General features: G+C 52.3%; 1 protein-coding gene across 1 annotated transcript in view; it reads right to left on the bottom strand.

Annotated features, from left to right (window-relative positions):
• Positions 1-9,884: 9,884 nt before the first annotated feature.
• CD6 (CD6 molecule) overlaps positions 9,885-27,982 on the bottom strand; it is a 42,181-nt gene continuing 24,083 nt past the window's right edge. The window contains exons 2-13 of the mRNA XM_057727913.1: positions 22,417-22,485; positions 20,854-21,207; positions 19,929-20,240; positions 18,913-19,215; positions 17,669-17,734; positions 15,031-15,171; positions 14,574-14,672; positions 13,376-13,498; positions 11,643-11,714; positions 11,163-11,423; positions 10,772-10,873; positions 9,885-10,271 (exon numbers count right to left, since the gene is read on the bottom strand). Coding sequence (XP_057583896.1) covers positions 10,207-10,271; positions 10,772-10,873; positions 11,163-11,423; positions 11,643-11,714; positions 13,376-13,498; positions 14,574-14,672; positions 15,031-15,171; positions 17,669-17,734; positions 18,913-19,215; positions 19,929-20,240; positions 20,854-21,207; positions 22,417-22,485 — 1,967 coding nt within the window. The 3' untranslated portion in view covers positions 9,885-10,206. The remainder of the gene's footprint in view (positions 10,272-10,771; positions 10,874-11,162; positions 11,424-11,642; positions 11,715-13,375; positions 13,499-14,573; positions 14,673-15,030; positions 15,172-17,668; positions 17,735-18,912; positions 19,216-19,928; positions 20,241-20,853; positions 21,208-22,416; positions 22,486-27,982) is intronic.

The raw sequence follows: 27,982 nt of genomic DNA, 5'->3' as shown, positions 1-27,982 counted from the left end.
GAAGGTATTAGTATGAGCTTATGTTTACCTTAATATGCATCCAGGTGGCTGCAGGTGGATGTGTTTATGGACTTGTATATGCACACAGGTTATTAAACACACATACATTTCCTTGCTCTGTCAGCTGTGTGGGCCTAGAGACATCTATGCTCCAGGGGCAACGAGTACACCTAGTACTCAGTGCATATCTTGGTTTCTAAGATTATTCTCCAACAAGAGGAACCAGGGCTCCGTAGTGAAATGGCTGATTCTAGGGCTGGTGCAGGGATTATACCAGATGAGCCTGGAGCATCTTGCAGTGCCAAAAAGTGAGGAAGTGTTCAACAAAGAAACACACCACGATGGGGTTGATGAAGTAGTCCCGGAGGCAAAGGAAAGAGCCCCCAATGGCCAAAACTGGCACCTTTGACCAACAAAATAAAGCAGTGTTGAATTAGAGCCTAGAGTAAAGACCCACGAGCCCACACTGACACGAATAAATGATTGAGTAAGTAAACAGAGGAAAACAGACAAATCTCCCATAATTTATGCAGATACTTCATCATCAAGGGGGTGAAGCATTACTCCCTATTCCTTAAATTCAGGCTGTGCATAGAAACTTCCTTCCAAAGAGGATGGTACGGAAGCAGGGAGGGGAGAAGAACTTTACATGGAGAAACCTGGCAAAGCTGCCTCAGCATTATGATCAAGATCAACATCAGCAGTGATAACAGTCGTGGTGATAGATGGACCGTTGATGGAGTGGGATGCAGATGGTCCTTTACCTCTGTGATCTCCTTCCCCCAAACCCCTAACCCCACTCTAAGCATGAGAAAAATGACAAACCACAATTGAGGGTCATTTTACAAAATACTGGCCAATACTTCTCAAAACTGTCATCGTTGCCAAAAACGAAGTCTGAGAACCTGTGAGAGCCAAGAGGAGTCTGAGGAGACGTGATGATTCCATGTAATCTGGTATCCTGGATGGGGTCCTGGAACAGAAAAAGGACATTAGGTAAAAATTAAAGAGATCTGAATAGCATAGGGACTTTAGTTGATAATAATGTATCAGTATCGGCTCATTAATTGTGATACATTCGTGATGCTAATGTAAAAGGTTAATAAGAGGGGAAACTGAGGGTGGGGTGTAGAACTCCGTACTGTCGGCAATTTTTCTATACATCTAAACTATTCTAAAATAAAAGGTTAATTTAAAGAAATGAAACATGCCATAAGAAAAATGGGGAGAAGCCTCGCTTGTTATCTGAGCAGGGAGCAGGACAGGCAGGAGGACTGGAGGAATCAGCCCGGACACTAAAGGCTGAGTCGACTTTGTCTTCCTGAGTGTGATAGACCGGGGGCTCGGTCCTGCCACCTCCTTTTCCACACACTGATGATTTTCTTCTGTTTTTACCAGCCTGAGCTGCCCCTGCTGTCTGTCTGCTCCCAGGGCAACTGCTAGCCCTGGGTCACCACCTCTGGACTCCAGGGAGCCCAGGAATGTTCGGAATTCGAGACTCGAGCTCTGCCTGGACACACTTCCATCCCAGGTTCCCCCTGTAACTGTCTCTGCCCATCTGTGGGCCTCTAAGGGCAGCGACCCTGTCCTCTCTTGGTGCCAGGGCTCCCTGATGGGCCTGGCCCCAAGGGTGCCCATTAAAATGTCATGAAGTGAACACCCCTGAGCTCCTAGCCATGGGACAGGACTCCAAACACCATCCAATCACGTAGTGAGAAAGTGACGCCCTTTTCAACTCTGTGCCAGGCTTTCTCTGAAATCAAGGAGAACATCTCACCCCCACCCTTACCGACCCTGACGTATAACCAAGAAGAGGCAGGTCTTAGGCTCAGATTCGGCAAACCAATGCATCTAGCAAGAGTAAGAGCATTGCTTTATTTTAGAATTGCCTTCAATTTGTAGCAAGTGATACTGGTTTTCCATTTAAAACAGCAGTGATAAATTGTATTAAAATTTAAATGTGTTAAATTTTAATACAATTTCATACTTAGAGAGGAGTTGCAAGAATAAAACAAAGACTCCTTGGGTACCCTTCATCCAGATTCCCCTAGAGTTAATATCTTACTGCTTTTCCCTCTCTGTGTCTCTCTCTGTCTCTGTCTCTCCCCTACCCACCCCCACTACCACCCCCAACTACAGATTTTTTTTTAACCATTTAAAAATAGGTTGTCCCTTTACTCCTAAATACTTCAATACTTCAGTTTGTATTTCCTAAAAGCAAGACTATTTTCTTACATAACTATAGTACACTTAACACCGATACAATACTATTATCTAATCTGCAGACTTCATTCCTATTTCACCATCTGTCTCAGTAACGCCCTTTATAGCAAAAGAAAATCCCAGCTCAGGCCTTGCATTCAATTGCTGTGTCGCTTTCCTTTAATCTGCAATAGCTCGTCTTTGAATTTTGTGTTAACAGCATTTTTGAAAAGCACATGCTAGATATTTTGTAAAATGGCTAAGATTTCTTTACAAATACAATTTTAAAAACGTGACTTCATTTAAAGAAAAACTTTTAAGTAAGCAAGCAAACAAATTGTTCACAGATAAAGCAAAAACAAAAAACAAAAAAACCAACAACAACACATAAACACACAGAAAACCGAGGTTTGAGAACTGTTGGTTTAAGTCAACTTCCTTCAGCCCCAGGATGCTCATCCCACTGGGGTGGTCAGGGCTGGCACGCTGGGTAAAGGATGGTGGGGAAAGCATGGGACAAAGGCTGTTTCAAACTCCGGGCGGGAGCTCACCCTTGTGGGGAAGGGATCCGGTGCTGGGCTTTCTCCTGAGTGCTGGTGAGTGGCTGGGAGGAAGGCGTACTGTCATGCGGGTCCATGGTGCATGCAAATCCCAGCTGTGTAGGTCACCAGAGAACAGGTCATAAAGTCAGGGATGGAGAAGAAAGCCTGACAAATCAGCTGGAAGACTCATGTGTGGACAGGAGAAGAGGTGAGTTTCCTGGAACTGGAAGTGGGGGATCTCAGGATCTTTACTGGGCAGAGCTCCAGAGTCGATGCTGTGGCCATCACCCCACACTCTGGGAGGTTCCCCCACAGCCAGAGATGCAGGATGACCAGGCTGTCTCTGACCCTGTCTCCAGGGTGGGTGGGAACAGAAGGCCAGGATGGTCTTTTGTGACCCTGGACCCCACAAGGGTCTTCTTGAGGGATGGGCTGCTCTTGCCAGAGGGTGAATGTGGGCATAAGCCGGATGGTCCTGCGGGGGCCGGGCCTATGTCTTGGGGCTGCTGGGTGCCTCTAATGCATGACAGTGAGAACAGAATAGGAAAGTGCAGGAAGTCGGGGCACTGCCGCAGAAGGGGCCTTGGGGCTGGGGGAGAAGAGGGTGACTGGCATGGTCACATGACAAAGAGTGTCTAGGTTGTGCAGAAGAGCTGGAGAATTACGAACCCCTGGGTATTTTAGCATCTCATCCTCAGATGAGAGCTGCCTCCGCTTGCCTCAATGTCAGACTGGGGAGTCTGAGCGAGGCCCAGGGGAGGGGTGGCCACACCCCAGAGAGGAGACTGGGATTTGATGAATGCTCATGTATTCCGGAGGGATAGCAATGAGCAGCCTGGGGGACCATGGGGGACAATGTGTTTGTGAGTGCGGGGACGTGGATCCTTTTTCTCTGCCCGCTGTGTGAGGGTGGAGGGGAGACGGTGGGCCTGGCTCTGCTCGGCCTGGAGGGCAGGAGACCCCACAGGCAGAGAGGGTGCTTGGGAACCGGTCCCCAGAAGGAAACCGAATCTCAGGCAGAGCCATGGCCCTGGAGGGTGGCTCCCCTTTCTTCTGCACTTGGGGGGTGGCCAGGTGGGAGAGGCTTAATATGGTGGGCTGGGGGAAAGGCAGCCAGGAAGGGGTACCTGCCTTCAGCTACGATGGGCTGCGGTCCTCAGTTGGGGGTGGGGTGCAATCCTTCCCCAAGAAAGGATACATCACAGTCCTCTCTCGTCCTCCAATCTACCCACCTCACTCTCCAGCCTTGACCTTCCCATTTTCTTTCCTTTTTCCCTCCCTGCCTGCTGTGCAGAGCCTGCTGACTGGCTGAGAATCCAGCTCCTGGGGTCCCAGCTGGGTGACCTTGAACTAGTTCCTTGACTTCTCTGGGCTACACTTTTCTTACCTGGAAAACAATGGAAATTAGGATACCTCAGTGCCCTGGGAGAGTTTGAGGATTAAGTGGGGCCACAGGTGTAGGGGATTCGGGATAGCGCCTGGCCTGGAGGAAGCACAGATAAAGGAGGAAGGCAGCTTGGTGGGGCCTGGCTGTCTGTTCCATTGTCTGCTCAGAACTGCGGTGGCGTTGCCTCCCCTTATCTGCCTCTGTCTCATTACATACACACTCTCTCTCCTCTCCCTTTGTCTCTCTCTTCTTTGTCTTCCTCTGTTGCTATTTCGGTCCTTCCTCGATGCTGGCGGTGAGGGGTGAGCCTCTTTTCATGTCAGGATGCAGAACCCCGTCAAACTGGTAAACAGCTGAAGGATGTGGTGGGAGATGAACTTTCCACTGAGGCTGCTTTGAACTCATCCCTTCCTTAATGGGTCTCCCCAGCTCCTCCCCGCTTTGGAGACTCCATCCTATCTTCATGAAGTGGGGACGAGGGCCTGGGGCCATGGCCAAGAGGCGTCCACGCCGAGCGGCCACACGGGGCTCCCGTCCCCTCCGCCTGTTTCCAGAAACTCTGAGAGGCTCTCAGGGAGGGACGGAAGTGGAAACCACAGATGGGGTGATAGGGAGGGATGGGGAGCTGAGTGGCAGCTTGGCAGAAGTGCCTCGGAGGTTTCCAGTGGAAAAGATTGGGTACCAGCAGGCGATACCCGGCCAGGGCTGGGAAGCCTGAGCCTGTGCCCCTGGGAGTGGCCTCAGAGCCTCAGAACCATGTCGATGCAGCCCAAAGAGCAGACAGGAGCCGGGGACCCTGGTGGGATATCCTGCCCAAGCCTCCTCCCGGCCTCATCCCTAACCTGTCCCAGGTCTGGAGGATGCAAATGAACGGTGGGCCCAAAGAGCATTAAGATGCTTGATTAGGCATTCTGATCTGCAAGCACAGAAATGAGCCTTTAGTGTGGACCTGACCACTTCAGAAGGCCATGTGGAGTGGCAGCAGGGCCCAGCCACGCCGTGATGAGCTGGCAGCCATGGGAAAAACTCAGCAGCATCCAGAGCCTCAGTTTTCTCAGCCATAAGATGGGGATAATACTAATACCTCACGTGTTGTGAGCACAAATGAGTCCGTACCTGTAATACGCCCAGAATGGTGCCTGACTCATAAGTACTCAGGGGTGGGAGCTGTTATTAACGTCGCTGTCCTGTTACCATTGTGGCTGAGGCTGCTGCATTGGGAAATCACCTCCCATTTATGTGATCACTTTCCAAATCTTAGAATCCTTCCCGATTCCATAGTCCTGGCCACCAGTGCTCCATGGCTGCTTCTCAGGTGGCCTCCGTCAAACCCACCTCCACTTTGCAGCAGTGATCTTTCTAGAGCATCCATCTCATCAGATCAGTTCCCTGCCTTAGAAACTACTCATGACTCCCCAGTGCCTTTAGGACAATGACCAAACTCCTGGGTGAATTTCATAGACCCTCTGAGATGCTCCGCAGTGGCCTTTCTCACTTATGCACTCCTTGCCCCCCAGGCTTCAGCCAACATGGACCACATGTCATCACTCTCATCTCTGTCCAGCAAACTCCTATACATCCTTCAATAGCCTGGTCATTTTTTCCCTCTTTGTCATGCTATCCCCAACAAACTCTGGCAGTTGGTGGCTTCTTTCCCTCTGTCCACACAGCCCTCTGTAGCATTGTGCTGGAGCCCTGAATGAGGCAGAGATTATGTGCTTGGGTAGCACATGGAAGAAAACTTGAATACGGTCAACATTACTTCTGAAAATCCCTTGAGAAGTGAAAAGAAGCAAGGCACCTAGGAGTGTGGATAGAATGACCTTTTTTGTATAAGGATGGGTGGGGGCAAGCAAGAAGTATTCTTATTTGCTGGTGTTTGCATCAGAGAAATAGTAGTTTACTTGGGGAGGGGGAAGGGCGGGGAGATGGTAGATAGGTGGGTAACAAGATTTTAATGATATGCATTTGTATGTTGTTTGGAGTTTTGAACCATGTGCATATATTTACTATTTAAAAAGAAGGAAGGAAGGAATGGTGGGAGGGAGGGAGAGAGGGAGGGAAAGAAAATACAAGCTCCTTAGGAAGGCTCTTGTATTTGAGTCTGTCCTGCACTGCCTCCAACCTAGATGTTTCTCCCTCCAATGTTAGAGCAACGAGATGAAGCTACAGGCTTGTTTCAGGTCCATCACATGTGAAAAATGTGAGTCATTAATAACCAAGATCCCATCTAGTGTGACAAGATGCCCACTCAGTGAATGGTTCTCAGGGTCTGAGGGAACAGAGTCCCAGCTCCCATCTCTCTCCTCCCTCCCTGGTGTTTGTTCACTGAAAGGTATGATGGGCTCTGTTGTTCTCTTTCTTTCTCTTTTGCTGCTGAGTAGATACGGTTCAGTTACTGTGGTTTAAGTATGCCCATTATGCGCCCCCACTGTGCAGTGTGGTGGTTTCACGTTGGGGCTTTGGAGTTAGGTAGAAAAGTTGTACTACTTGCCAAGCTGTGTGGCCTCTGGCTAGTCACTTAACCTCTCTGGGCCTCAGTTTCCTTATTTATAAATTAGGGAGGATACTATCTTCTCAGAGAGCTCTTATGAGGATTATAAGAAATAATACAGCCTGGCACATAGTAAGTGACACTCGCTGTCATCATTATTACTGTCATTGTCACCACCACCACACCCATGGGATGTATTACAGTTACTGGTCTTTGTGTCTGTCTCTCTCAGGGAATGGCCAGGTTTCATTCCTCTCTGTGCCCCAGGGCCAGCATAGAGCCTGACTACATACGGGTGCCCAGGCAATGAGTTATCCCATGCTTGAAGTTAGCATCCAAGCCCCCAGCAGGTGCCTGTGCTGTTAGTGGAGAGACAGGCTGGTGTCTGCAGATTCAGAGCTAGGCTGGGGCTCTGCACCCAGCAATGTAGCTCCAGTCGGCACAGGAACAGGGATGGGTTTCCACCGGAAATGCCATGGTTAACGCTCAGACTCTGAAGCCAGACGGCACATATTAAAGTCCCAGTGTTGCTGCTTTTTAGCTGTGTGACTTGGATGTTTCACTTAACCTCTCTGATCCTCAATTTTCTCACCTATGGAATAGAGTTGGTACGAGACTTGGCTGTCCTCTGCCTCTTCTCAGGCTGGACCACCCTTTACCTCGGAAGACAACTGGTTTCTTGCCGTGTCTTTGCTTATACTATTCCTTCAACTTGGAATGTCCATCCCTCTCCACTCCCATAGCTAACTCCAACCCATCCTTTACAATCCGGCTCAGGCATCACCTCCCCAGAAAGCCTCCCAGGATGGCCTCCCTCCAGCAGGGTCAGGGGCTCTCATGGGCCCCTGTACGTCATTCTCTCACTGAGCTCGCAGAGCCGGAAAATTGCTGGAGTGCCTCCATTGCAGATTTAGCCCCTCGCCCATATCAGTGTTTCTGAAATCGGGGTTCAGCTGCCACTTCCATTTAATACCTTCGTGTTTCCTCTCCCAGATCCTTGAGGCATATGTAATGCAAGGTCTCTAAAGCGTGGAGGGTAAGCACACCCACTTATGACTATGACTCCCTTGCCAGGCTCCTCCTCCTTCAGGTCACAGTGGGATGCCATTCATTCCAGCCTCTCCAGCCCCAGCTCAGGGCCTGGCTCCATAAGGAATGGTCTCATTGCCCTGGAGGCAGAGAGATGGGGGAAAGGTCTTCCCTGGGAGCAGCTCTCATCACCCAGCCCAGGAGGATGGCTCTGGCAGGAGGTCTTGTGGTTCAGGATGCCAGCCCTCAGGAAGTCCCCTTTCTCAGAAAGGCCATGCGTGACCCTGGTGGTCCCAGGCTGCCTGGGGGCTGGGAGGGAGCAAGGGAGACATGTCTGAGAGCTTCCCCAATTTCTCTCAATGTGTATGGAAAGGAGGGGCCCAGGGATGGGGAGGTGGCTCTAGTGAGAAATGAGGGAGAACTCAGAGGGTATCACCATCTCCCTGTCTGAGTCCCAAGGGGCAAAGGTGGGGAGGGGTAGGGCCAAACTGTGAATCGGCTACTAATCTCTGAGTGACCTTGGACAAGTCCTTTCGGCTGCCAGGGCTCAGCATCCTCATCTGTAAAATGAGAACGGGAGGAGCCTCCTCCAGCACCAACGTGCTAAGACCCCACGAATTGCTGTCTTCTCTTCTCCCCTTTCTCCTTTACGGAGATCTTTCCCCTCCAATGATTAATCTACCAGTGAGAGGGAACATTTATTGCCAAGCCTCTGCCCTGACCAACAGCCATGTGGTTCCTTCTACTGCTGTCCACATTTTGCAGACAAACTTTATAGCAAAGACTCAGAGATGTAGAGTGACTTGCCGGAGGCCACACAGCCAGGATGGTGTGGAACTGGGATTCGAACCCTGGCTGTCTGAAGAAAAGGCTTTCCACAGATCACCCTGGGAGTCTGACCCCGCCCACCCCAGCACTGGCTCCTCCCCTAGGAATCCCCCACAGCCCCAGGAGGGTTCAGAGGACCTGAGGAGGGGGCCCCATCACAGCAGCAACCACATCCTGTGACGGTTGCCCTAGGGAGTGCCAGCTTTCTCTGCACCTCTGGAACAGGTGAACGGAAAACAGGCCCTGCTCACCCCCTCCGGGCAAATCCACTGAGTGGTCTTCTCCACCATCCGCAGCTCTGGGAGGGCTCAGAGGAAACCCGACACCCAGCCCTCTCCCTGCAGGCAGAGCTGCGCAGTTGAACTAAAACCCCAACCTCTGAGTGGCCTGGGATCCATGCCTTTTCCAGGCAGGTCTAAGATAAAATCCACTCACCCTCCCTGGCCTCAGAAGCTTTTGGAGGCCTAGGTCTGAGTGCGTTCAGTGCAGCAACGCTGACCCTGCTCACAGGCGTCTGTCCATCACCTCCAGGAGAGCAGGCCCTGTGTCTTCTTGTCTCTGCATCCCCAGCATTTTTCATGGTGCCAGGCCACAGTATTGAATACATTTCCAATTCACCCTGACATTTGCACATCGATGGATAGAGCTGCCCCTACCCAACACACACACACACACACACACACGCACGCGCGCAGAGCCCCGGTTCTGTGAGTTCAAAGACTTGTCACTCCACGCCCCAGTTTCATTCAGCAATTAGTTTAATCTTGGGATACTCAGAGCAGGACACCAGAAGCTGGCCCTGAGCCCTCGGGCCTCTCCCTGGAGGCTGCCTGGACACATCTATGGCTTGAGGAGTGACACTGCTGTTTATGTGTTCATCAGGGAGGCGCCCATCAATTCAAATAGACAGATGGGGACTTAGTGCAGGCTCCTCCTGGAAGACATCTCTGTGCTTCTGCCCCCACAGGGACTGGGCCCCACACTGGGTCTCCAGCGGGGCTAGATGGGACCACCTTTGTAAACCGTCGAAGGGCTCAGAATAAGGACAGCTGTCCAGAAACGGTCACTGCAGAACAGGGCTGTGTCCCTGGTAGGCTCTGAGGATCTACAGAGGCCGGGCTTGCCTCAGGCCAGGGCCCCAGGTGGTTGAGGTCGCTGTCAGGTAGCTGTGCCCAGGAAGGCTGGACTCCCTGCCGGCTGCAGGTACCAACCTGAGCTTAGCCTGGGTCAGCTGGCGGCACGCCCCACACCCAGCCCCAGCCCACACCTATCAGAGCAACAGTAGCCCAACAGCCCCTGCACATGGGGCCTCCCTGCCCCTTGCAGTCCCTCTGGGCCCTGAGCTGTCAGAGACTCGGGCAACCAAAGCCCCAGACACACGAGGGTGGGAAGGGGCCTCAGGAATCTTCCGGTTCAAACCTTCCACGCGGCCTGCCGAGCAGGGGCCTAGACTCTGCTTGTTCGGCCCTGTGGCAGAGAGCTCACGGCCTCTCAGAGGCAGCCCCTCTGCCTTGGGGCGGCTGTTCGGGGCTAGGGCAGGGCTGTGCCGCAGGTTCTGGTGATGGATGGAGGCTGTGCCAGCAGAGGTGTGGGGTTTCCTTTCCTGTCTCCAGGCCAGGACTCTCAGCCCCCGGGCGATGATGGGAGGGTGAGGGTGGGGCAGGGGGAGTAGGCAGAGCAGGAGTCCAGAGGGAGGGAGCACACAGAGCCATGTGCGGCCCAGGCTAGGCTGCTCCGATGTCGTCGTAGTCTTCATCAGAGGAGGAGTCAGGCTGGGGAGGGAGGGACCCTGTGTGGCCAGGAGACTCAGGTCAGTGAGAGGCCCAGTCACTGCCTTTCAGCAGCGGGAACAGAGCTGAGCAGGTCTGGGTCCACATTCCTCTCCCCTGCGGTGCTGTGTGAGGCCATCTTATCATCTTGCTCACGGCTACCTCCCTCACTAGAATGTCAATCCTGAGGGCAGAGCCTTGTCTGGGCTTGTTCAGGGCTGTAGTTCCCAATTGCTGGGAGCCCCTCTGCTGCCACCATCTCCCAAGGGGCCATCTGGCTGCTTCTGCTTGAATGCCTCCACTAATGGGGAGCTCCCTTCCTCTCAAGGCATTCTCTTTGAATCTTTTCTGTCCCACCTACATCCATTTTCCCTACCTCCTCATATTCTTGTTTGTTAAAAAAAAAATCCCATTACTTTTCTATCCCCATTGGGCCGATGTATCCAGAGCTCCCCCACGCATGCACCCTCCAATCCCTCTCTGTGCCCCTTCCCAAGACCCCCTCCCCTGCCATTGGCACCTGGAAATCCAAACTGCTCAGTAGAAGGGGGCTGCGGCGGCAGCTGGTAGTTCTGGTACCACTCCCCGGAGGAGGTGCTGGAGCTGTCATCAGCTGAGGGTCCTGCTGGAAACCCCCAGAGCCAGTCACCCTCTGCCAGGCCAGTTCATGAAGTGCCAGAGCTGGAAGGCCCTCAAGATGCAGTAAAGTCCTTAGCTTGACAACTGAGGAAGTGAAGGCCCAGAGAGGAGAGGAGACCTGTCCAAGGTCACACAGCACGTGGCTGCCAAGCTGGGACTAGAATCCTGAACTCAGCCTAGCTCAGGGCTCCCAGCTTTACGCTTCCTCCGGCCAAGTTGGCTACAAAATAGGAGGCTGGAGCAGGTGCACAGTCCTCCCGGGCCCATCTTACCTGGAAGAGTTGCCTGGGAGCTGGCCAGCTCCAAGTTCGGGGGCTGTTCAAGGAAAGGTTTCCTCTCTGAAGAAAACACTTGAGAGTTCCATGGAGCTTGCCTGCTTCTGGGGCTATTACAGTACCCCTCCCCCGACGATGTGCTAGAGCTACTCTTGCTCCTTGGGTGGTGCTGAGGGCCCAGGGAGGGGGGGTCTGCAATGCAGTATTCAGGGTTGGCAGGTGGGACCTGGGAGGGAGGCACCTCTTCAAGTCCTGGGTCTGAAAGAGAGAACGGTGATAAAGAAGATGCAGAGCAGCAAGAGGGCTTTCAGTTAGACTTGAGAAAGAACTTACTGCCCACGGGAATTGTTAACGTCAGGAAGAGCCTGTTGAGGGAGGTTGCGCTGATGCTTCTCAAGGGGAGTGAGCCGCTAAGTCTGGAGGGTTAGGCTGGTGTTCTAATCACCACCCTCCACATCCCTCCCCAGCCTGACTCACCTTCCTCCAAGGGGGGCATCTGGAACCTGTTCTGCTGGACCTCCTCTTCTGCAAAGCGGTGCCGCTGGGAATCTACAAGCAGAGGTGGTGGTGAGGAAGGAGGCGGGCAAGGCTCTACCTCCTTGTCCGGGGAGCCCGGAGCAGAGGCTGGTGTCCTGTGGGATTTAGGAGGCTGAACAGGGCAGGAGGACAGCCCTGATGGCTTAGTCTTTTTCATCAGGTCCCAGGCTCATGTCCTAGTCCAGGCAGACCCTGAGCCTCCATCTGAAACCACCATGGAGACAGGCTGCTTCTGGCCAGAAACCCTAGTGCTCTGCACCTCCCCACCCCAGCTTAAGGGAATATCAAAAGTTCTTCTGCTCAGATAGCTCTGGGCAGGAAAAGGCCAGAGGCTGCCCCTTGAGGAGTCTTCCCAGAGTGAAGCTGAGGGTCTGGAATCTTCGCAGCCTGGGCTCTGCAGTACCTCCATTTCAGAATCAGAGCGATGCAGACTCATAGCATCTTAAGGACTTGAGTGTCTGGAATCTGGGAGTCAGCTCTTTTGAACGTGTGACTGCTGCCTTTTAGTCAGTGTCATAGGATTTTGGACTCCTGGTCTTGCATCTTACATACCTGGACTCAGAATCTCAGGTTCTAAGGACACTCATCTCTGTGGCTCCCAAATGCTGGTCCGTGGCCCCGCAGAGTGGAATCATCCACGTTGCCCCCCCAGAGGCCCTGGTTGAGCAGGTGGGGCAAAGATGGCTGCCGTCCCCGATATCCATCCCATCCCCTACCCTGTACTAGGAGACCTCTGGCCTTTATCTGGACACACAGCTGCCCAGGACAGAGGCTTCATCTCCCCGCCTCTCTTGCAGCTGCTGGGTTTAAGTTCCGGTGGGTGGAAGGTGCGTGGGAGCCGTGTGGGTGTCCCTGGTGCCTGCCTTACAGGATAGGGTATGCCCCACATTCCCCCTCCCTGCGCCCCAGAATTCGGATGTGGTGGTAAGCCGTTCTAGACTGGGTGGACAGGCAACGTCTTAGGGACTGTAGCGTAGCAAGAAAGGAGCCTGGATCCCCTCCAACTTTTCCAGCTGATGTCATTTGGAGTCTGTGTCACACACAGGAAAACTCTCATCCTAGCTTAGAAAGTAGGTCCCAGGTGGGGCTCAGGAAGTTTTGATGAGCTCCCAAGGGACTTCACAATAGGTGTGAGAGCCTCTGCTGTCGTCTGACCTCCCGGCATTGTGTGGGCCCTGCCTGAGCACTGGCTTTTCTCCTCCTGTATCCCCAGCAGGCAGAGAGCAGAGCTGGAGAAGCCAGCTAAGAGGTGCGATCTGGGCTCACGGTGGAGGTGGGGGAGGAGGTGAGATTGGTGGGGTTGGATGGGACACAGAAGGGGTGTGAGCGTGCGAGAAGCCATCTGAACTGGTCTCATTTATCCTACACAGACACAGCCACGGTTAGGTGAATATTGAGGGACTGGTCTTGAGACCCTGCATGGCCGCAGACAAACATGGGAGAGAAGGCGGTCCAAGGGAAAATGCCTTGCTATGTCTCCAGGGTCACAAGGCACTTTGAAAACTTCAGTGCAGGACCATTGAGAGTCAGTGCAGTGGTCACAGCGAGGGAGATGCCACCCTCATCATGCAGGCGTCACCAGGGGCGGAGCCTGCTGCAGGTCCCCCAGCCAGCTGGGCCCTCTCCCTGGTACGGGCAGGTGGGCCCTTGGGAGTCCGGGCCCAGGCACTCACTGTAGAAGGTGGTCAGGGCCACGGGAGGCTGGGTGCTGAAGTCATAGTGCTCATAATCTGAGTCCGAGCTGGAGTTCGAGTCTTCGGGGGGCAGGGCCTGGACCTGGATGGGCAGCTTGGGAACTGGGGAGAGAACAGAGGTGGGGGCCATGGCAAGGCAGGGGGCAGAAAGGCGCAGAGAGAGGCAGCAGAGAGCGTGGACGGTGGGGACCGGAGACAGAGGGGCAGGGAGCATGCCAGGCAGCCCCTCTTGTACAAGACCATCAGGCCTGCATTTTCTAAGTTCCCCCCATGCATTTCAAACACGGGGAACTAAATAACATTTCTTTATTTAACAAACACATAGTAGTCCCTGAATGCCAGGCATTATGCCAACATTTACAAATATTGTCTCATTTAATGCCCATAATAACTCTGTGAGGTAGCTAGGCTAGCGTCCCAATTTTACAGCTGGGGAAACTGAGGCACAGAGAGGTTCTCACATTGCCTAGAGGAGCAGGCAATGTGGCTTTTAACCTCTAGACCATAATATTCAGTGAGTGGCCACTCCATGCCTACCCTCGTGCTAGGTTCTGTGTTCATATTCTTTTCTCAAATATATGAATCCCATGTGCAAAGAATCTTTATAATATATGGCTGAGTTTTGTATTGGTTTTTGTGTCATTTGAACTCTTTCAAATAAAGGTGATTTAATATATTCACAATGCAATGTGATTAAACTCGAACTCCTTCACAAGACTTTGAAGAGGTATACATCGATATATCATTAAAGATGGATGACTGATTCCATTTTTTTCACTCGGAAAATATGAGATAAAATAATGCTCCAGGAAAATCTTGTTGGGGCTCTGCAGGGAGGCTGATTGGGCAGACCATTGGAAGAAGCAATGATGTCACAAACCTACTGGACAATTGGCAGAGCAGAGCTTTCCTTTGAGAACCAAGGTCCAAAATGTCCTGGGCCTGTTTTGGTCCATAATTCAGAAGCCTAGAGCTCTAGAATGAGTGCACAGGAAGGTCATCTGCCCATCAAGGCCCAGACTGCGGCTGGATCTGCTCAAGGTCCTACAGCCACTCATGGGCTGGCCCTCATCTCTAGCTGGGGCACTGCTTTGACCTAAGCAGTACTGACCCTCCAGAAAGTATTCCCTTCTTGTCCTCCCTGCCCTCCCCACCCCCAGGGTGGGTAACATCCTACCTTCTTCTTTGGCAATGGTGATGGGAAGCTCCTGATACTCTATGATCCCTGCTGGGGTGGTGGTCGGTAGGTGCTGGTGGTTCACCATAGCAGGGAGAGCTGAGGAAGGGGAGCAGAGATTCTACAAGTCACTTTTTGCACCTTCTCAGTCTTCCTGGTTCTGTTCTTATGGGGACACCTCCCTCCTCACCTCCCCAGCCCCCAAATGCCCTCAAACACACACACACACACACACACACACACTGGTCCTCCCATGGACCACTTCTGGGGGGCATGCTGGGAAAATCCTTCCCATCAGGAGGTGCTTCTTGGGGCCAGGGCTGCGTGGCCATTGCTGGATCACTGCCACTCCTGCTGGGGTTTCCCACAGCTCACATTCCCCTGGGAGGGCTGCGCCTCAGGTCTGCTTCTTTTCATCCCTGGGCCTTTCCCATGGCTCCCTGGACTCTGCACCTACCGTATTTTCCTTTAATTCTCAAGAGGATGATGGCTATGAACACGAGTGAGACAAGAAGGAGAATTCCCAGAATGATGCAGGGGATAAGGAGCATTAGCTCTCGAGATTCCCAGTCCTTCGTTTTCACCAGCACAGAAGAGTCTGGAAGCAAGAACCACAAATCAGGGAGAAAGAGGAATAGACATGGACTTCTTCTTGCCCTTCTCACCTCTCCTTCTTCTCTGCATTGGACTCACTTTCCTTTTGGACCTATCCTCCTCCTCCCTTCTTTTTTTGAATTTTCCCATCTGCTTTCAGGTGCCTAGTATAGAGTAGGTGCCTGAGAAATGCATATTGAATGAATAATTCACTGAATGAAACTTTCTCCTGGCCGCCATGCCAGGAGATATGTCTCGCTCAACAATTATTGACCACCCACTGTGTGCCAGGCACTAGACCTGGGGAGACAAATATGACAGCAATGTCACAGGCCTTGAGGGTCTCTGTCTAGGGGGAAGATGAGAAGCTGACTGAGCGCAATTCAGTAAGATGCCTGCTGTGATTAAGGTACAGACAGGTGCGCGGCCCTCCCAGGGGCACCTGATTCTTTAAAGGGAAGACCAAGGCTGGATACCCAGAGAAGGTGGCTCTGAGCATCAGCTGGCAGGGAACAGACCATCAGGAGAGAGAGATCTCCCTTCCTTGCCCTAGATGCATCCTTCCTACCAGGCACGGACTCCCTGAGGGCAGGGTTGAGGACCACGATTCCAGACCTCTGGGCTCTGCAGCCCTGCAGTGACTTCTTGCCTTCCCCTCCATCTTGGCCCCACCCCTGCTGCAAAGAACCCAAAGCAGAGCACGGGTGGAGGCTGCAATGAGGCCCTAACCCACATCATCCCAGAGACACGAACCATCTCCTGCTCAGTGCAGAAGGCCTGGGGTATGGAGACCACAGAACTGGAAGAAGGGTAGTGACAGTGACACAGGAGGCTGGGGGATGTGATCACCCTGACCCCCTGGCTGACGGCAGTGTCTGCTCCCCTTGGGAGATTACCTCCCTCCCCACCCTCATTTTCTCCCGGCTCCCTTTCTGTTTGCAAATGGGGCAGGTCAGGCCGGGGTGAACTGGATTTCGCAGCAGGAAGCAGGTGCAAGAGACAGTCTGGGCTGTGCGGGGCTGAGGGGAGACCTGTGAGTGTGGGTCAGGGGCCGAGGGAGGGGCAGCTGGACCAAGGGCCAGCGTGTGGTCCTTGGGGACAGGGTCTCCATAAAAGCTTTGCTCTTCTGAGGGTGGCCTGGCCCCCTACCTTGACCTCAGGAATTGAGAGTGTGCGAGGGTGTGCATGGGGGTCCTGTCAGGAGCGTGCCCTCCACCCTGGAGGGTCCCCAGCATTGCACTCTTTCTCCGTGCCCTTGGCCACCGCTCGGTTGTCTGGCAGGACTTGGTGCCCCTCTGTCCCCTCCCCAAGCTGTCCATCCACCTCTAGAGAGGGTCTGAGAGAGGGAACCAGGAGGCAGGGGAAGGGGTAAGCCTGTGAATATGGGCCGGCCCCCGTGGTTATCTCAGGGCTGCCAGAGAGGCTCCCTGCCTGGACTAAATAATCAACGAATAAGAATAACTGATGCCCAGACAGTGCTTACTACGTACTAAGCCCTGTTGTATGTACTTTATAAAAACTAATTCACCGGAGACTCCCAACAATGCTAGGAGAGAAGTACCATGATTATCATCCCCACTTTATTATTTTTTTTAATTAAAAAAAATTTTTTTGGGGGGTGCCGTGCCTCATGGCTTGTGGGATCCCAGTTCCCTGACCAGGAATCGAACCTGGGCGCTTGGCAGCGAAAGTGCCGAGTCCTGACCACTGGATCGCCAGGGAATTCCCTATCATCCCCATTTTATAGTCAAGGGATCTGAGGCTTAGCGAGGTTAAGAATGGGGGACTTCCCTGGCGGTCCGCTTCCACTGCAAGGGGCACGGGTTCGGTCCCTGGTCAGGGAGTTATGATCCTGCATGCTGCGTGGTGCAGCCAAAAAAGAAAGAATTGCTTAGCATTACACAGCTACACACAGCTGGAGGGCAGACCAAGCGTGGATCCAGAATTCAGAGCCTTGGATGCAAACTCTTGCCAACACTGGCCGTCACTGTACCTTCCGAGCCCTCGCTTCTTCCTCTGTGTAAGTGTTGTGGGAAGGCCTCCCACAGGGGACTGCCAGGAGGTTACAGGGTTGGGAAATCATGACTGTACAGCACTGGCCAGTGCCCAGAATGTCATAAACACACCGGCTGTGCCCTCGGTGTCCCCACCCCCTGGCCGGTGTCGGGTCGGCTCTGGTTCTCTCCGGCTCTAGCCTCCTGCCCTACAGGAGCTCTCAGAGAGTGGGGAGAGGACTCCTGTCCATGAAATATCAGGATTCAGGGAGCTGTGGAGCTGACATGATAGAGGCAGGCAAGGTGAGAGGAGCCCAAAGCACCCAGAGAGCCCGGGGATGGTGTGGGAAGTCAAGTTCATTGCCTGGAGGTGGGGGATGGTAGATAAACCATCAGACCGCTTCTGCAGGCGCACATGTGCACACCCGCACGTGCGCGCACACACACACACAGAAGCGTGGGCATGCACCCAGACCTATGAGAAATTGCGCCCCCAGGAACACTCACCCACAGTGACGGGCTGACCACTGGCAGGGACTTCAGAAGTGGACAGATTGAGCAGGCTCCGGGCACCTGTCAGAAAGCACCACTTACTTGTTCACTCAGCACACATGCCCAAGCACCTACTGGGGCCAGGCCTTGTGCTAGAAACTGGACAAGACAGACAAGTGGCCTGGAACTGGGGGTGTGTTCCCACAGGGGCGCATGGCTGAGTCTTTCCCACACCCCACAGTAAGGAGGATCTCATGGATTAAGTGCAAAGAAGGCTCTTCGGTTTAAAGAAAGAGCTAATGAAAGAATTTGCCCTTCCTTCTGTATAATCTGCTCCAGAACACACGTATTTCCCTTTTCCATCCGGTACTGGATTTGTTCTTCACACCTGCCTCAGGAGGTGGGAACCTGACAGTCTTTTTATTATCATAATCATTTGACTGGTAAGGGATGGGACTTAACAAGGTCCCTTGGTGGATAGTATCTGACTTCCTAGCTACCCTGTGAAGTGCCTGGTATCAGCATCCACGTGTTCACCAGACGAAGCCTCCCAGCTGGTAACGGGCAGAGCTGGAATTCATAGCCTGGTGTCTGAACTCCATAGATACGCTAACACTGTGTTTGTTCAGGTCTAATGCTCTTGCTTTTTCACGTTTTAACACCTTGGAAATTGGAGTGATGACATCAATCAATTGATGGCACGTCAAGAGTTTATTTTGGCAGCACTTTTGTCCTTTATGGTACATAAAATAATAACAGTGTGATTTATAATCAATGCCATCTTAGACTTGGTGAAACCCAATGCGCAGAGCAGATGGGAGGCCCAGCTGAAATACATACAGAGTGCCCAGCAATGCCTGGCACCTGATTAGGGTTCCGACGCTGCCACTAATATTATTAGTGTCTCCTAATGTTATTTTTACGACGATCACCAGCCCTGGGATTGGCAAATGGTTTTATTTCCTGAGCCAGCTCTGGTCAATAGGCAATACTGCTTCACATTTAATAATGTCTTCATAAAGACTGAATTCATGATTCTGGGGCTGAGTCAAGGATCTGGGGGAAAGAATACCCTGATTAATTAGTAATGTCTGCCTGGGCATGGTAAGGGCCCCATTCCCTCTTACGCTACTATTTGCCATTCTTGATCTGGCCCAAGCTGTAGTCCTTGGCTACAAGTTCTTAGGCTGTGGATTCAGATGGAATTCCTGGTCCAAATCTGGGGGTGGGGGGAGTGGGGTGGGTGGAAGGAGGGGTACCTGAGCAGAAGACCCTGGCGGCCTGTGATTGTCTGCAGAGGTTGGAGTTGTTGAACCGCCAGAAGCACTTGGAGAGGGTGGGCTCCCCTCCCTCGCATGAGTAGTACATCTTGCCCGACAGGGAGTGGGGCAGCCCCTTGGGCACCCGGGCCACAGTCCCACAGCCCAAGTCCCGGCAGAGCACCTTGGCTTCTGGTTCATACCACGAACTGTCACACACTGTGTTCCAGACCCCTCGGAAGTATACCTCCACCTGTCCCTCGCAGGGGTCTGTGCCCCCCGTCAGGCGCCAAGACTGGTGCTCTGCAGGGGGTGGGGGGGGGTCAGAGTCAGGTCAGGATCCTTTGAGCGGAAACCCCCACCCTGAGTCCCACGAATGCAAACTGCCCAGAGCCAATCGGTCTCCAGATCTTGAGTACTCTCCTTCCTGCCTCTGCATCCCCCTCTCCGCTGCCCCATCTGCTCTGGCTGACCCTGCTGCTGTCTGCATCCTTGTTGCTAAAAGTGTGGTCCTCGGACCAGCAGCTTCAATATCTCCTGGGATCAAGCCCTGCCTCAGACCTACTGAATCAGAATGTATATTGGACGAGACCTGCCTCCCTCCCCACTCTTGGGCACAGTAAGAGAAGCACTGCCTGGACCAGAACTCCCTGTCCTCATCTGTGCGGCCGATAGCCTCCTCAGGGCCTCCCTGCCTCCATCTCCCCTTGCTGCTCTTAACCAGGTGACCAACTACCACTCAGGAAGAGCCTTATCTCTATGTCACCTACTCCAGGAGGTGGGCAGGCAAACCCTCCAGCTCTGGACTGCCTGCTGCCTCTTAACTCCACCTGGCTTTCTTTCTTAAGGCATTTGCCACTCTCTCTCTTAGATTATGTTTGTCTGAGTCTCATCTTCTCTCTTGGACTATGACCTCCCACGGGCAGGGACCATCTCTCCAGCACTAACTGCAGGCCTGGCTCCCAGCAGGCCTACAGTAAGTGTTGGATAACAGTGGTTCAGCATCGCCCACTGACCTGAGCACACCACACCGGCGTCCTCCTTGTGGCCACAGTAGCCGTTTCCTGGCAGCCCCATGCAGTCCCACAAGTAGGTCTCCGACCCAGAGCAGTTCACTTGGTCCCGGTGGATACGTCCTTGGCCAGGGACGAAGTGCAAGCCGGGCAGGGCCTGGACTGCCCAGCCGCAGCTCAGTTGCCGGCACACCACGTGGGCATCGTCCAGGTCCCACGTGTCATCACACACCGAGCCCCACTGGCCGTGCTCCAGCATCTCCACGCGGCCCTCGCACGGGCTGCCACCACCCACCAATTTCAAATCGCGGTTTTCTGGGGATGGGAGGAGAGGGATTTGTGGATGGCAGGAAAGACAGAGAGGAAGGGAAGGGGTGGGAGGACTGTCGGGACTGGGCAGGAGAGTGGTGTCTGGCGCTGTGGACCCAGTGAAAGGGGCTGATAACCCAGCAAGACTGGGGAACACTGCCTGTCAGGGCTGGAGACCTGGGGTGGGGCAGAGGCGCAGAGCTGGTCAAGACGAGAGACGTAGGGGCGGTGCTGGATACCTAGTGGGCGGAGCCGGGAGCCGGTGGGCAGGGCTAGTAACCTGGTGGGCGGTACTGAGGCATCCTCTCAGGGCTGCGGGCAGGCAGGCTGAGCGGCAGGCTAGTGCGTGGGGCTAGAGACCTGGTGAGCGGGGGCCGGAAAGACAGGGCTGGGGGCTGGGGAGCTGCAGTGCTAAGGGAACCTGGCGTATTTATGAATCAAGGGGTAGGGGGACTGCAGTCCTCCAGGGTAGGAACCAGTTGTATTTGTGTCGGTGGGGGGTGGGGGTAGAAGTCCGGAGGGCGAGGCTTGGGTCCAGTGGCCAGGGCTGAGGACAGGAGGGAGGGGCGGTGGAGGAAAGCCTGGGAGGTCGGACAGGCGCGGGTTGGTCTGCTGGTACCTGCACAGGTGACCTGGACTGTCCTCTCGTCGCTGCTGCACTCCTGCTCCACCACGCTGCAGAGCTGCCACTCGGGGTCGCTGCACTGGACAACGGGCGCCGGGGCCCAAGTGGTATCCAGGGGCCAGCTGGTGGTGTTCTCCGCGGCTGCACCCGGCGGCAGCGCCGGGGTCGGCAGGAGAGGCTGTTCCATCCGCTTCGCCTGGCCGCAGCCCAGAGAGAGGCACACGGCCTCGGAGGCGCTGAGGTTCCAGAGCGCCCCGCACGCGGGCTGCCAGGACTGCCCGAACCAGACCTCCACCGTCCCGTCGCAGCGGCTGCTCCCGTTCACCAGGCGGACCTGGAGTCGTTCCCCTGGAAGCGCCAGACACTAGCTGAGCATCGGCGCCTTTGGATTCTGCCGACCTTAGGGATGGAGGTGGGGGTGGGCAGCTGCCAAGGGCTCCACCACTGAGCTGCTGCATCACCTTGGACCATACGCTACCCCTTCTGGGCCTCATCCTTCCAGCCTGCGAAATGGGCCCGGGCTGGCTCATCCCCTGACCCTTTGGCTCTCCTTAGAATCAGGAGAAGGTATGGCCAAAGGTGACTAGAGGTTAGGGTGGGTTAGCCCTGGGGTGTCCAGTCCTCGCAAACTCTTCTCTCTTACCTCTGTCTCCAGAGTCACCCTTGTGTGAAAGGAGTGCAGGGTTCTGGGTTCAGAGGCCCTCCCCCCCACCCCCACCCCACTGTGGGTGCCATGTTTCCCCTCTCAGGCCCCTCTGCTATTCTGAGGGTATTACCATGGAGGCTGCCACTGTAACCGCAGAACCTTGGAGGATGGACATGGGGTTGGTGATGGGGTTGAAGATGGGCTGCCTCACTGGTTGGTGGTTCCCCCTTCCCCAGAGCCCCTCCTTGAGGAACCACCTCCTGTTTCTGCCCAGGGTCGCACACAACTTTGCACAGAGTAGGTCCTTAAATATCTGTTGCATTAATCAAGGACTCATCTGATGGAACCCCACCACCCCTTACCAAGAGTCCTTTAGCTTGTTCTCAACAAATCCCCTTTTTTTTCCAGCAGTCCTGCCCTCAAGAGAAACTATTTATTTTATTTTAAAGTTCTTTATTGGAATATAATTGTTTTACACTGTTGTGCCAGTTTTTTTCTGTACACCAAAGTGAATCATCTGTATTTACACATATATCCCCATATGCCATCCCTCCCGTGACTCTCTCCCACCCTCCTTATCCCAGCCCTGTAAGTCATCACCCATCATCGAGTTGATGTCCCTATGTTATACATCAACAGCCTCCGCCAACAAATCCCTCTTAAATGTTCACTGAGCACCCAGCCCACATGTGCATGTCTTTTGACCAGTGGCCTCCCAAATATGGTAGCTCTAAGATCTCAGAGTGAATCTAGCGGCAGAGCTTTAGGCATTGGGTCAGGAAGAAGTGTGGTCTGAAGTCAAGGAGCCTCCCTGGTACCATAAAAACCCATTTCCCTTTCCCATCGCCCCAGCAGACCACCTACTTAGTCTCAGAAAGCTGACTATAAGCCCAGTAAGATCATTTCCTCACCTGGCTCCAAGGGCTGTCTCTCTGCACGGGTGGTATTGGGCTGGCCAGATGGAGCTGGAGATGGGTGACCTGAAATTAACCAGCAACAGCCATGATGAGTGAGTGAGCTCAGGCCTGGAGGGCACACAGGTGCCTCGAAGGGTAGGGGGCACTTTCTGAAGCCTGCTATGGCTACATGGGACCTCTGGTAAGATGGGGTCCTCGAACTTGGGTGCACTTACCTCCCTTCAGGGTAGGGAAATTCTCAAGCTTTGGAGTTACAGCAGCCTCCACTTCATCGACTAATTGCGCACACATCCTCAGAAATCAGAGAACAGAGAGGAACAACCAATGGCTTTGGGGCCAGACCCACTTACTGGCTGAGTGACCACAGATGGGTTACTAACTGCTTTCAGCCAGAGTCCCAATGTGTTGGCAATAACACTTAAGGAAGTATTGTGAGGCTAAAAAGAGACAATACCTGTAAAATACTTCACATACAGAAGCTTGAAAATGGGAGTTATTATCAGGAGAAACATTTTTGGTTTGGAAATTTTTTTGAGAAATTCATACCAGACTTTAGGGTAATTGACGCACCTGAGCTGGGAACCATTGGACTACGGAATACTTTCAGACACTGAGAAACTAATATTTGCCGAGGGCCAATTATATGCCAGGTCTTTGCACAGGTTATTCCATTTTTCTTGAACATAGGGTGGTAGGTGTTAGCATCTACTTTTTAGAAATTAGGAAAGGGAGGCCCAGAGAATAGAAATCGATTGTCTGTGCCTGCTTGTGTCCATATGTCCCTCCAGAGCCTCTGTCCACTTTGCCCCGGGAGGCTGACCTGTTTGGACTAAATCAGCATCTTCCAGGGCAGTTTGGCTTCTGTTGGTGTCAGCCAATGGGGAGCCCCCGCAGAGAGAGGAGGGAGGGAAGAGAGTGAAATCATGGCATTTATCCTCCTGGTTCCTTCCTGGTGGGATCCCTTGGGCAGGCTGTGTCCCTCATCTGAGGGTCATTGGTATACTCTGTGGCATTACTTCTCTTTGACTTTCTCCTTCCAGGTCTCACTGACCACTCTGGTCTTGTCTCTTCAGGCTCAGGGTGGTAACAGTTCAGCTGCTCCAAGCTCCTGGTTGTTGCATTATCCTTTTTAAACATTCCTTTCCTAAATAAGACCCCTTCAAACTCCTATTTTGGGGGTGCCACCTGTTTCCCATTGGGACCCTGGCTGAAACACGGCCTGCAGCCACTCAGCTAGCAAGGGGCAGAGCCAGGATGTGAACTGTCTCTGAGGAACTGGCTCTACACCAGGCAGGGATAATCTGGTTTGCAGAAACATAAAAGGAGGGATATGGCTGGGGCCATAGTGCTCATTAAGGAGCTTCTCTACACTCCTGGGTTCTCCTGCCCTTGGGTTGGGGCCATTGACGTCTAGGCAGACGGACCTGTGCCTGCTGCCGGGCCGAGGTAGATAAGAGGCAGTGAGCCTCTTCCATCTCTTTCTGCACTGTTGTGGCCGAATTAGAGGCCCTGGGTTCCAGATGCAACAACAAGATGGATGGGGATGTTGACCCACCTTGAACTTTGTGCAAGAAGCGAGCCTTTATAGTGTTAAGCCATGAAGATTTTGAGGTGTACTTATTATCACAGCCTAGCCTGGTCTTCCCTGATTGCTACAGAGGCTAAAAATTCAGGCATGACTGCTACACATTCTCAGCCTCACCTGAGAATATCCCCTGGACTCACACCTGGATGAGCGCACACACACACACACACCTCTGCAGACACAGCTCTCCTACAAGAATCTGACTGCGCTACTCCATCACTAAGACAGAAATAATCAGGCCTTCAATTGCCTCACAGACTCTCTGGTTGGCTGCCCAGCGTGACGCCCCGAAGGGGAACTGACTCAGAATTCAGAGCACAAAGTCTGCGGCTAATGTCATAGAGCAAGAATTCAGATGCCCTTAACTTAGGACTTCAGAATCCTGGTTCTCGCAGAAATGGTCCCAGTGCTCCGATGTAGTTGTTATTATTTCTATGTGAGCTGGGGAGGGTGGAGGGGAGAATGGGGTATTGAGATGCTGGCTGTAGTGCATGTGTGTGTGTGATTGTGGGGTGTGTGTGTGTACATGGTTGTGACAGTGTGTGGGTGCCATTGTGTATTCTTTGTGTGTATGTGTGTGTCTATGCGGTTGTGACTACACGTGTATAAGTGGAGGGCTCTACATGCCTCTGTACGCCTCTCTCTGGGTCAGAGAAACCATTTCTCATGCATAAAGGCACACGTGTTTTCTGCCAGATCAGAAAACCCTGGAGAGCAGGGCCAAAGGCTCAGTCAGCTCCTCAGGGTGCCCAACACAGTGTTTGTTGATTGACTGACTGAGTGAAAGGGTGAGCAGGAGCTGCCAGCTCCAAGGACAGCCATCACGGAGGCAGTTTATTGATCCCAGGTATACTCAAGGGTTGGTTTTCTACATCACAGGCATTTTCCTGTCCCCTATCCCAACAAGGGAGACTGGCTTCTGTGTTTTGACTTCTGTGCTGCAGGAACAAAAGCAGAAGTTATCTCTCCGCCTCCTTCCATCCAGGCCTCGGTTCACAGAGGGCCCAGCACAGCATCGGCACTTCCCAGACCCCGTTACTGCCTTTGCCTGGCCCTGGGCTTCACACTTTTCTATCAATTTTTTTCACATTTTTGCTGCAATAAGTTTATTTGAAAAGGAAACTTTACCCTATCCTGTGAATTTGCTTTACAACACAAAGATGCCCCAATGTAGAAATAGTCTTTGCAGTTTTTTTGAACAGCAAACCATCAGAAAGACCGCATGCCCATCTGTTGGGAAAGGTGCAGAATAAATATGGTCTCTTTACAGGATGGCCTCTTATGCAGCCTTTATAAAGAATGAAATAGGCTCATACCAGTTGGAGGGATTCCCACACTCTGTTGAGTAAAGAAGCAAGATACAGAGAAGAAAATATATGATACAACTTTTGTAAAACAGTGGCCAAAAAAACAGCTCTTAGGAATTGGTATGATTATGTGAACATGGAGGAATGTATGGAAGAACACAGACCAGGTTATGAAAATGGGTCATTTAGAAAGGTGGGTGGGAATTCCCTGGCGGTCCAGTGGTTAGGACTCTGCACTTTCAGTGACGAGGGGGCAGGTTCGATCCCTGGTTGGGGAACAAATATCCCGCGAGCTGCGTGGCACACCCCACCCCCCCAAAAAAAAAGTGGGCTTCAAGGGAAGGACAGAGCAGGGCTAACTCTGTGGGCATGTGACCTGCACTTAGAAGTGTCCTGGACTTGGTTTAATGCTCTGCCATCTCTATCTTGAAATTCTTAATAATTTTGGAACAAACGGTCCTGCATTTTCATATTGCACTGGGCCTGGCAGATTATGTTGCTGGTCCTGGGGGTGAGTCATGCCAGTGGGAGAAGAGAAGGGAGAGAGAGAGGAAACAAGTGATGAAAGAGATGAAGGGCTGTACTTAGAAAAATCATGTATATAACAGTTCATCCAGCTCAATATCAAAAAAAAAAAAAAAAAAAAAAACCCAATCAAAAAATGGGCAGAAGACCGAAATAGGCATTTCTCCAATGAAGACATATGAATGGCCAAGAGGTACATGAAAAGCTGCTCAACATCACTAATTATTAGGGAAATGCAAATCAAAACGACAATGAGGTATCACCTCTCACCGGTTAGAATGGGCATCACCAGAAAATCTACAAACAGTAAATGCTGGAGAGGGTGTGGCGAAAAGGGAACCCTCTCACACTGTTGGTGGGACTGTAAATTGATACAGCCACTATGGAGAACAGTATGGCAGTTCCTTGAAAAACTAAAAATAGAGTTACCATATGACCCAGCAATCCCTGGGCATATACCCAGAGAACACCATCATTCAAAAAGACACATGCACTCCAATGTTCATTACAGCACTATTTCCAATAGCCAGGACATGGAAGCAACCTAAATGCCCATCGACAGATGAATGGATAAAGAAGATGTGGCACATATATACAATGGAATATTACTCAGCCATAAAAAGGAATGAAACTGGGATATTGTAGAGGCATAGATGGACCTAGAGACTGTCATACAGAGTGAAGTGAGTCAGAAAGGGAAAAACAAATATCATATATAAGAAAATCACATATATAGATGGTTATACATAATTTTATTTAGATTCCATCTATATAAGGTTAGGTACAGATGTAGATGTGCAGAAAAACTAGAAAAGGTAACAATATAAATGGGCTTTTTGTATTGCTTGCCTAAAATAGAAGGGAATTGTAAAAATAAGTATACTAAAAATAAAGCCAAGTTAGAAGTATTGAAAGACACATCATCATCAAATAGAGACTCGTTGAGGAGATCAGCAAGGATGACAGAGCGTTGCAAATAAAATCATTAAATACTTTTCTTACCACGTGGTTCAGTGTTCTTTAATGCTCAGTTCAGTTACTACCTGAAATTCTCTTGTGTGCTCAGAAAACCATCTTGGGTTGGGCCTCACATTCTGGAAAGTTATGGACCAAGAGGGATAAGGGATGGAGGGGAGGGTTTCCAACTGGGAGGAGAAAGAAGCTGGGAGAGCTACCCCCTGTCCCAGCCCAGGAAGGTGGCAGTTTTTTAGGCTGGTCCCAAGCAGAGTGGGGCAGGACGTTGGCAGGGGCAGCAAGAGGAAGATACCAGGGGAAGATGAAGTAAAGGAGATGGAGGATGGGGAAAATGAAAGCACTGAAGAGCAACCTTGCCCAAGAAAATGGGCCATTCGTCCCCTTCCTGTGTCACCCAGGCCCATGGGATTTCCCTATGGCTTCTGGGAGGTGAGACACACAGGGAGGGAAGAGGTAGGGACATTGAAGGAAAGGGGGGTGTTTTCCTAGCCGAGGCCTCAGCTGGCGAGCCCAGTGTCAGAGCAAGACCAGCAGGGAGAGTTTCAGGTCCTTGTAGGGGCTGTGGGAACACCAGCCTCGCCACACCCCGCACATCCATAAGGGCGGGTTGAGATAAACACCAGGTCCCGCCGAGGACACCTGGGGCCCCCGCTCCATCAGATGTGCCAAGGAACACATAGGCGCATAGTAAATGCACACCAACTGGATGATGGGTGGAGAGATGCTGTACAGAGGGGAAGGCAGAGTGGAGGGGGGCTATAGAACTATGGGTGGAGGGACCCACAAAAAGGACCAGTGTGAGGAGCATGGCAGGCGTCATTTGCCAGAAGCATGTCTTTCTCTCCTTTGCATCAGTGCAAAGTGTTTGTCAGCATGTGTGTCAACAGCCTTAACAACAAAAGACAACAAACTAAGTATTTTTGATCCAGTAATTCCACTTCTGGGAACCAATCCTAAAGAAACAATCTGGAATACCATACTACATAGCGGTTAGTGTCCACACGTCAGAACTGGAAGTTTCTCAGATCTTTTTTCCAGCTGAGCCCCTTTCTAACTGTGTGACTTCAGCAAATCATTGACCTCTTTGAGCCTCAGTGGCCCTTCTGTAAAACAGGAGCGACAAGCACCAACGCTGCGGACTTGCCATGGTGATTAAGAGAGACGGTAC

The sequence above is a fragment of the Hippopotamus amphibius genome, chromosome 3 (genome assembly GCF_030028045.1).
Source record: "Hippopotamus amphibius kiboko isolate mHipAmp2 chromosome 3, mHipAmp2.hap2, whole genome shotgun sequence".
NCBI lineage: Eukaryota > Metazoa > Chordata > Mammalia > Artiodactyla > Hippopotamidae > Hippopotamus > Hippopotamus amphibius.
This window is presented reverse-complemented; position numbering and strand designations above follow the sequence as displayed.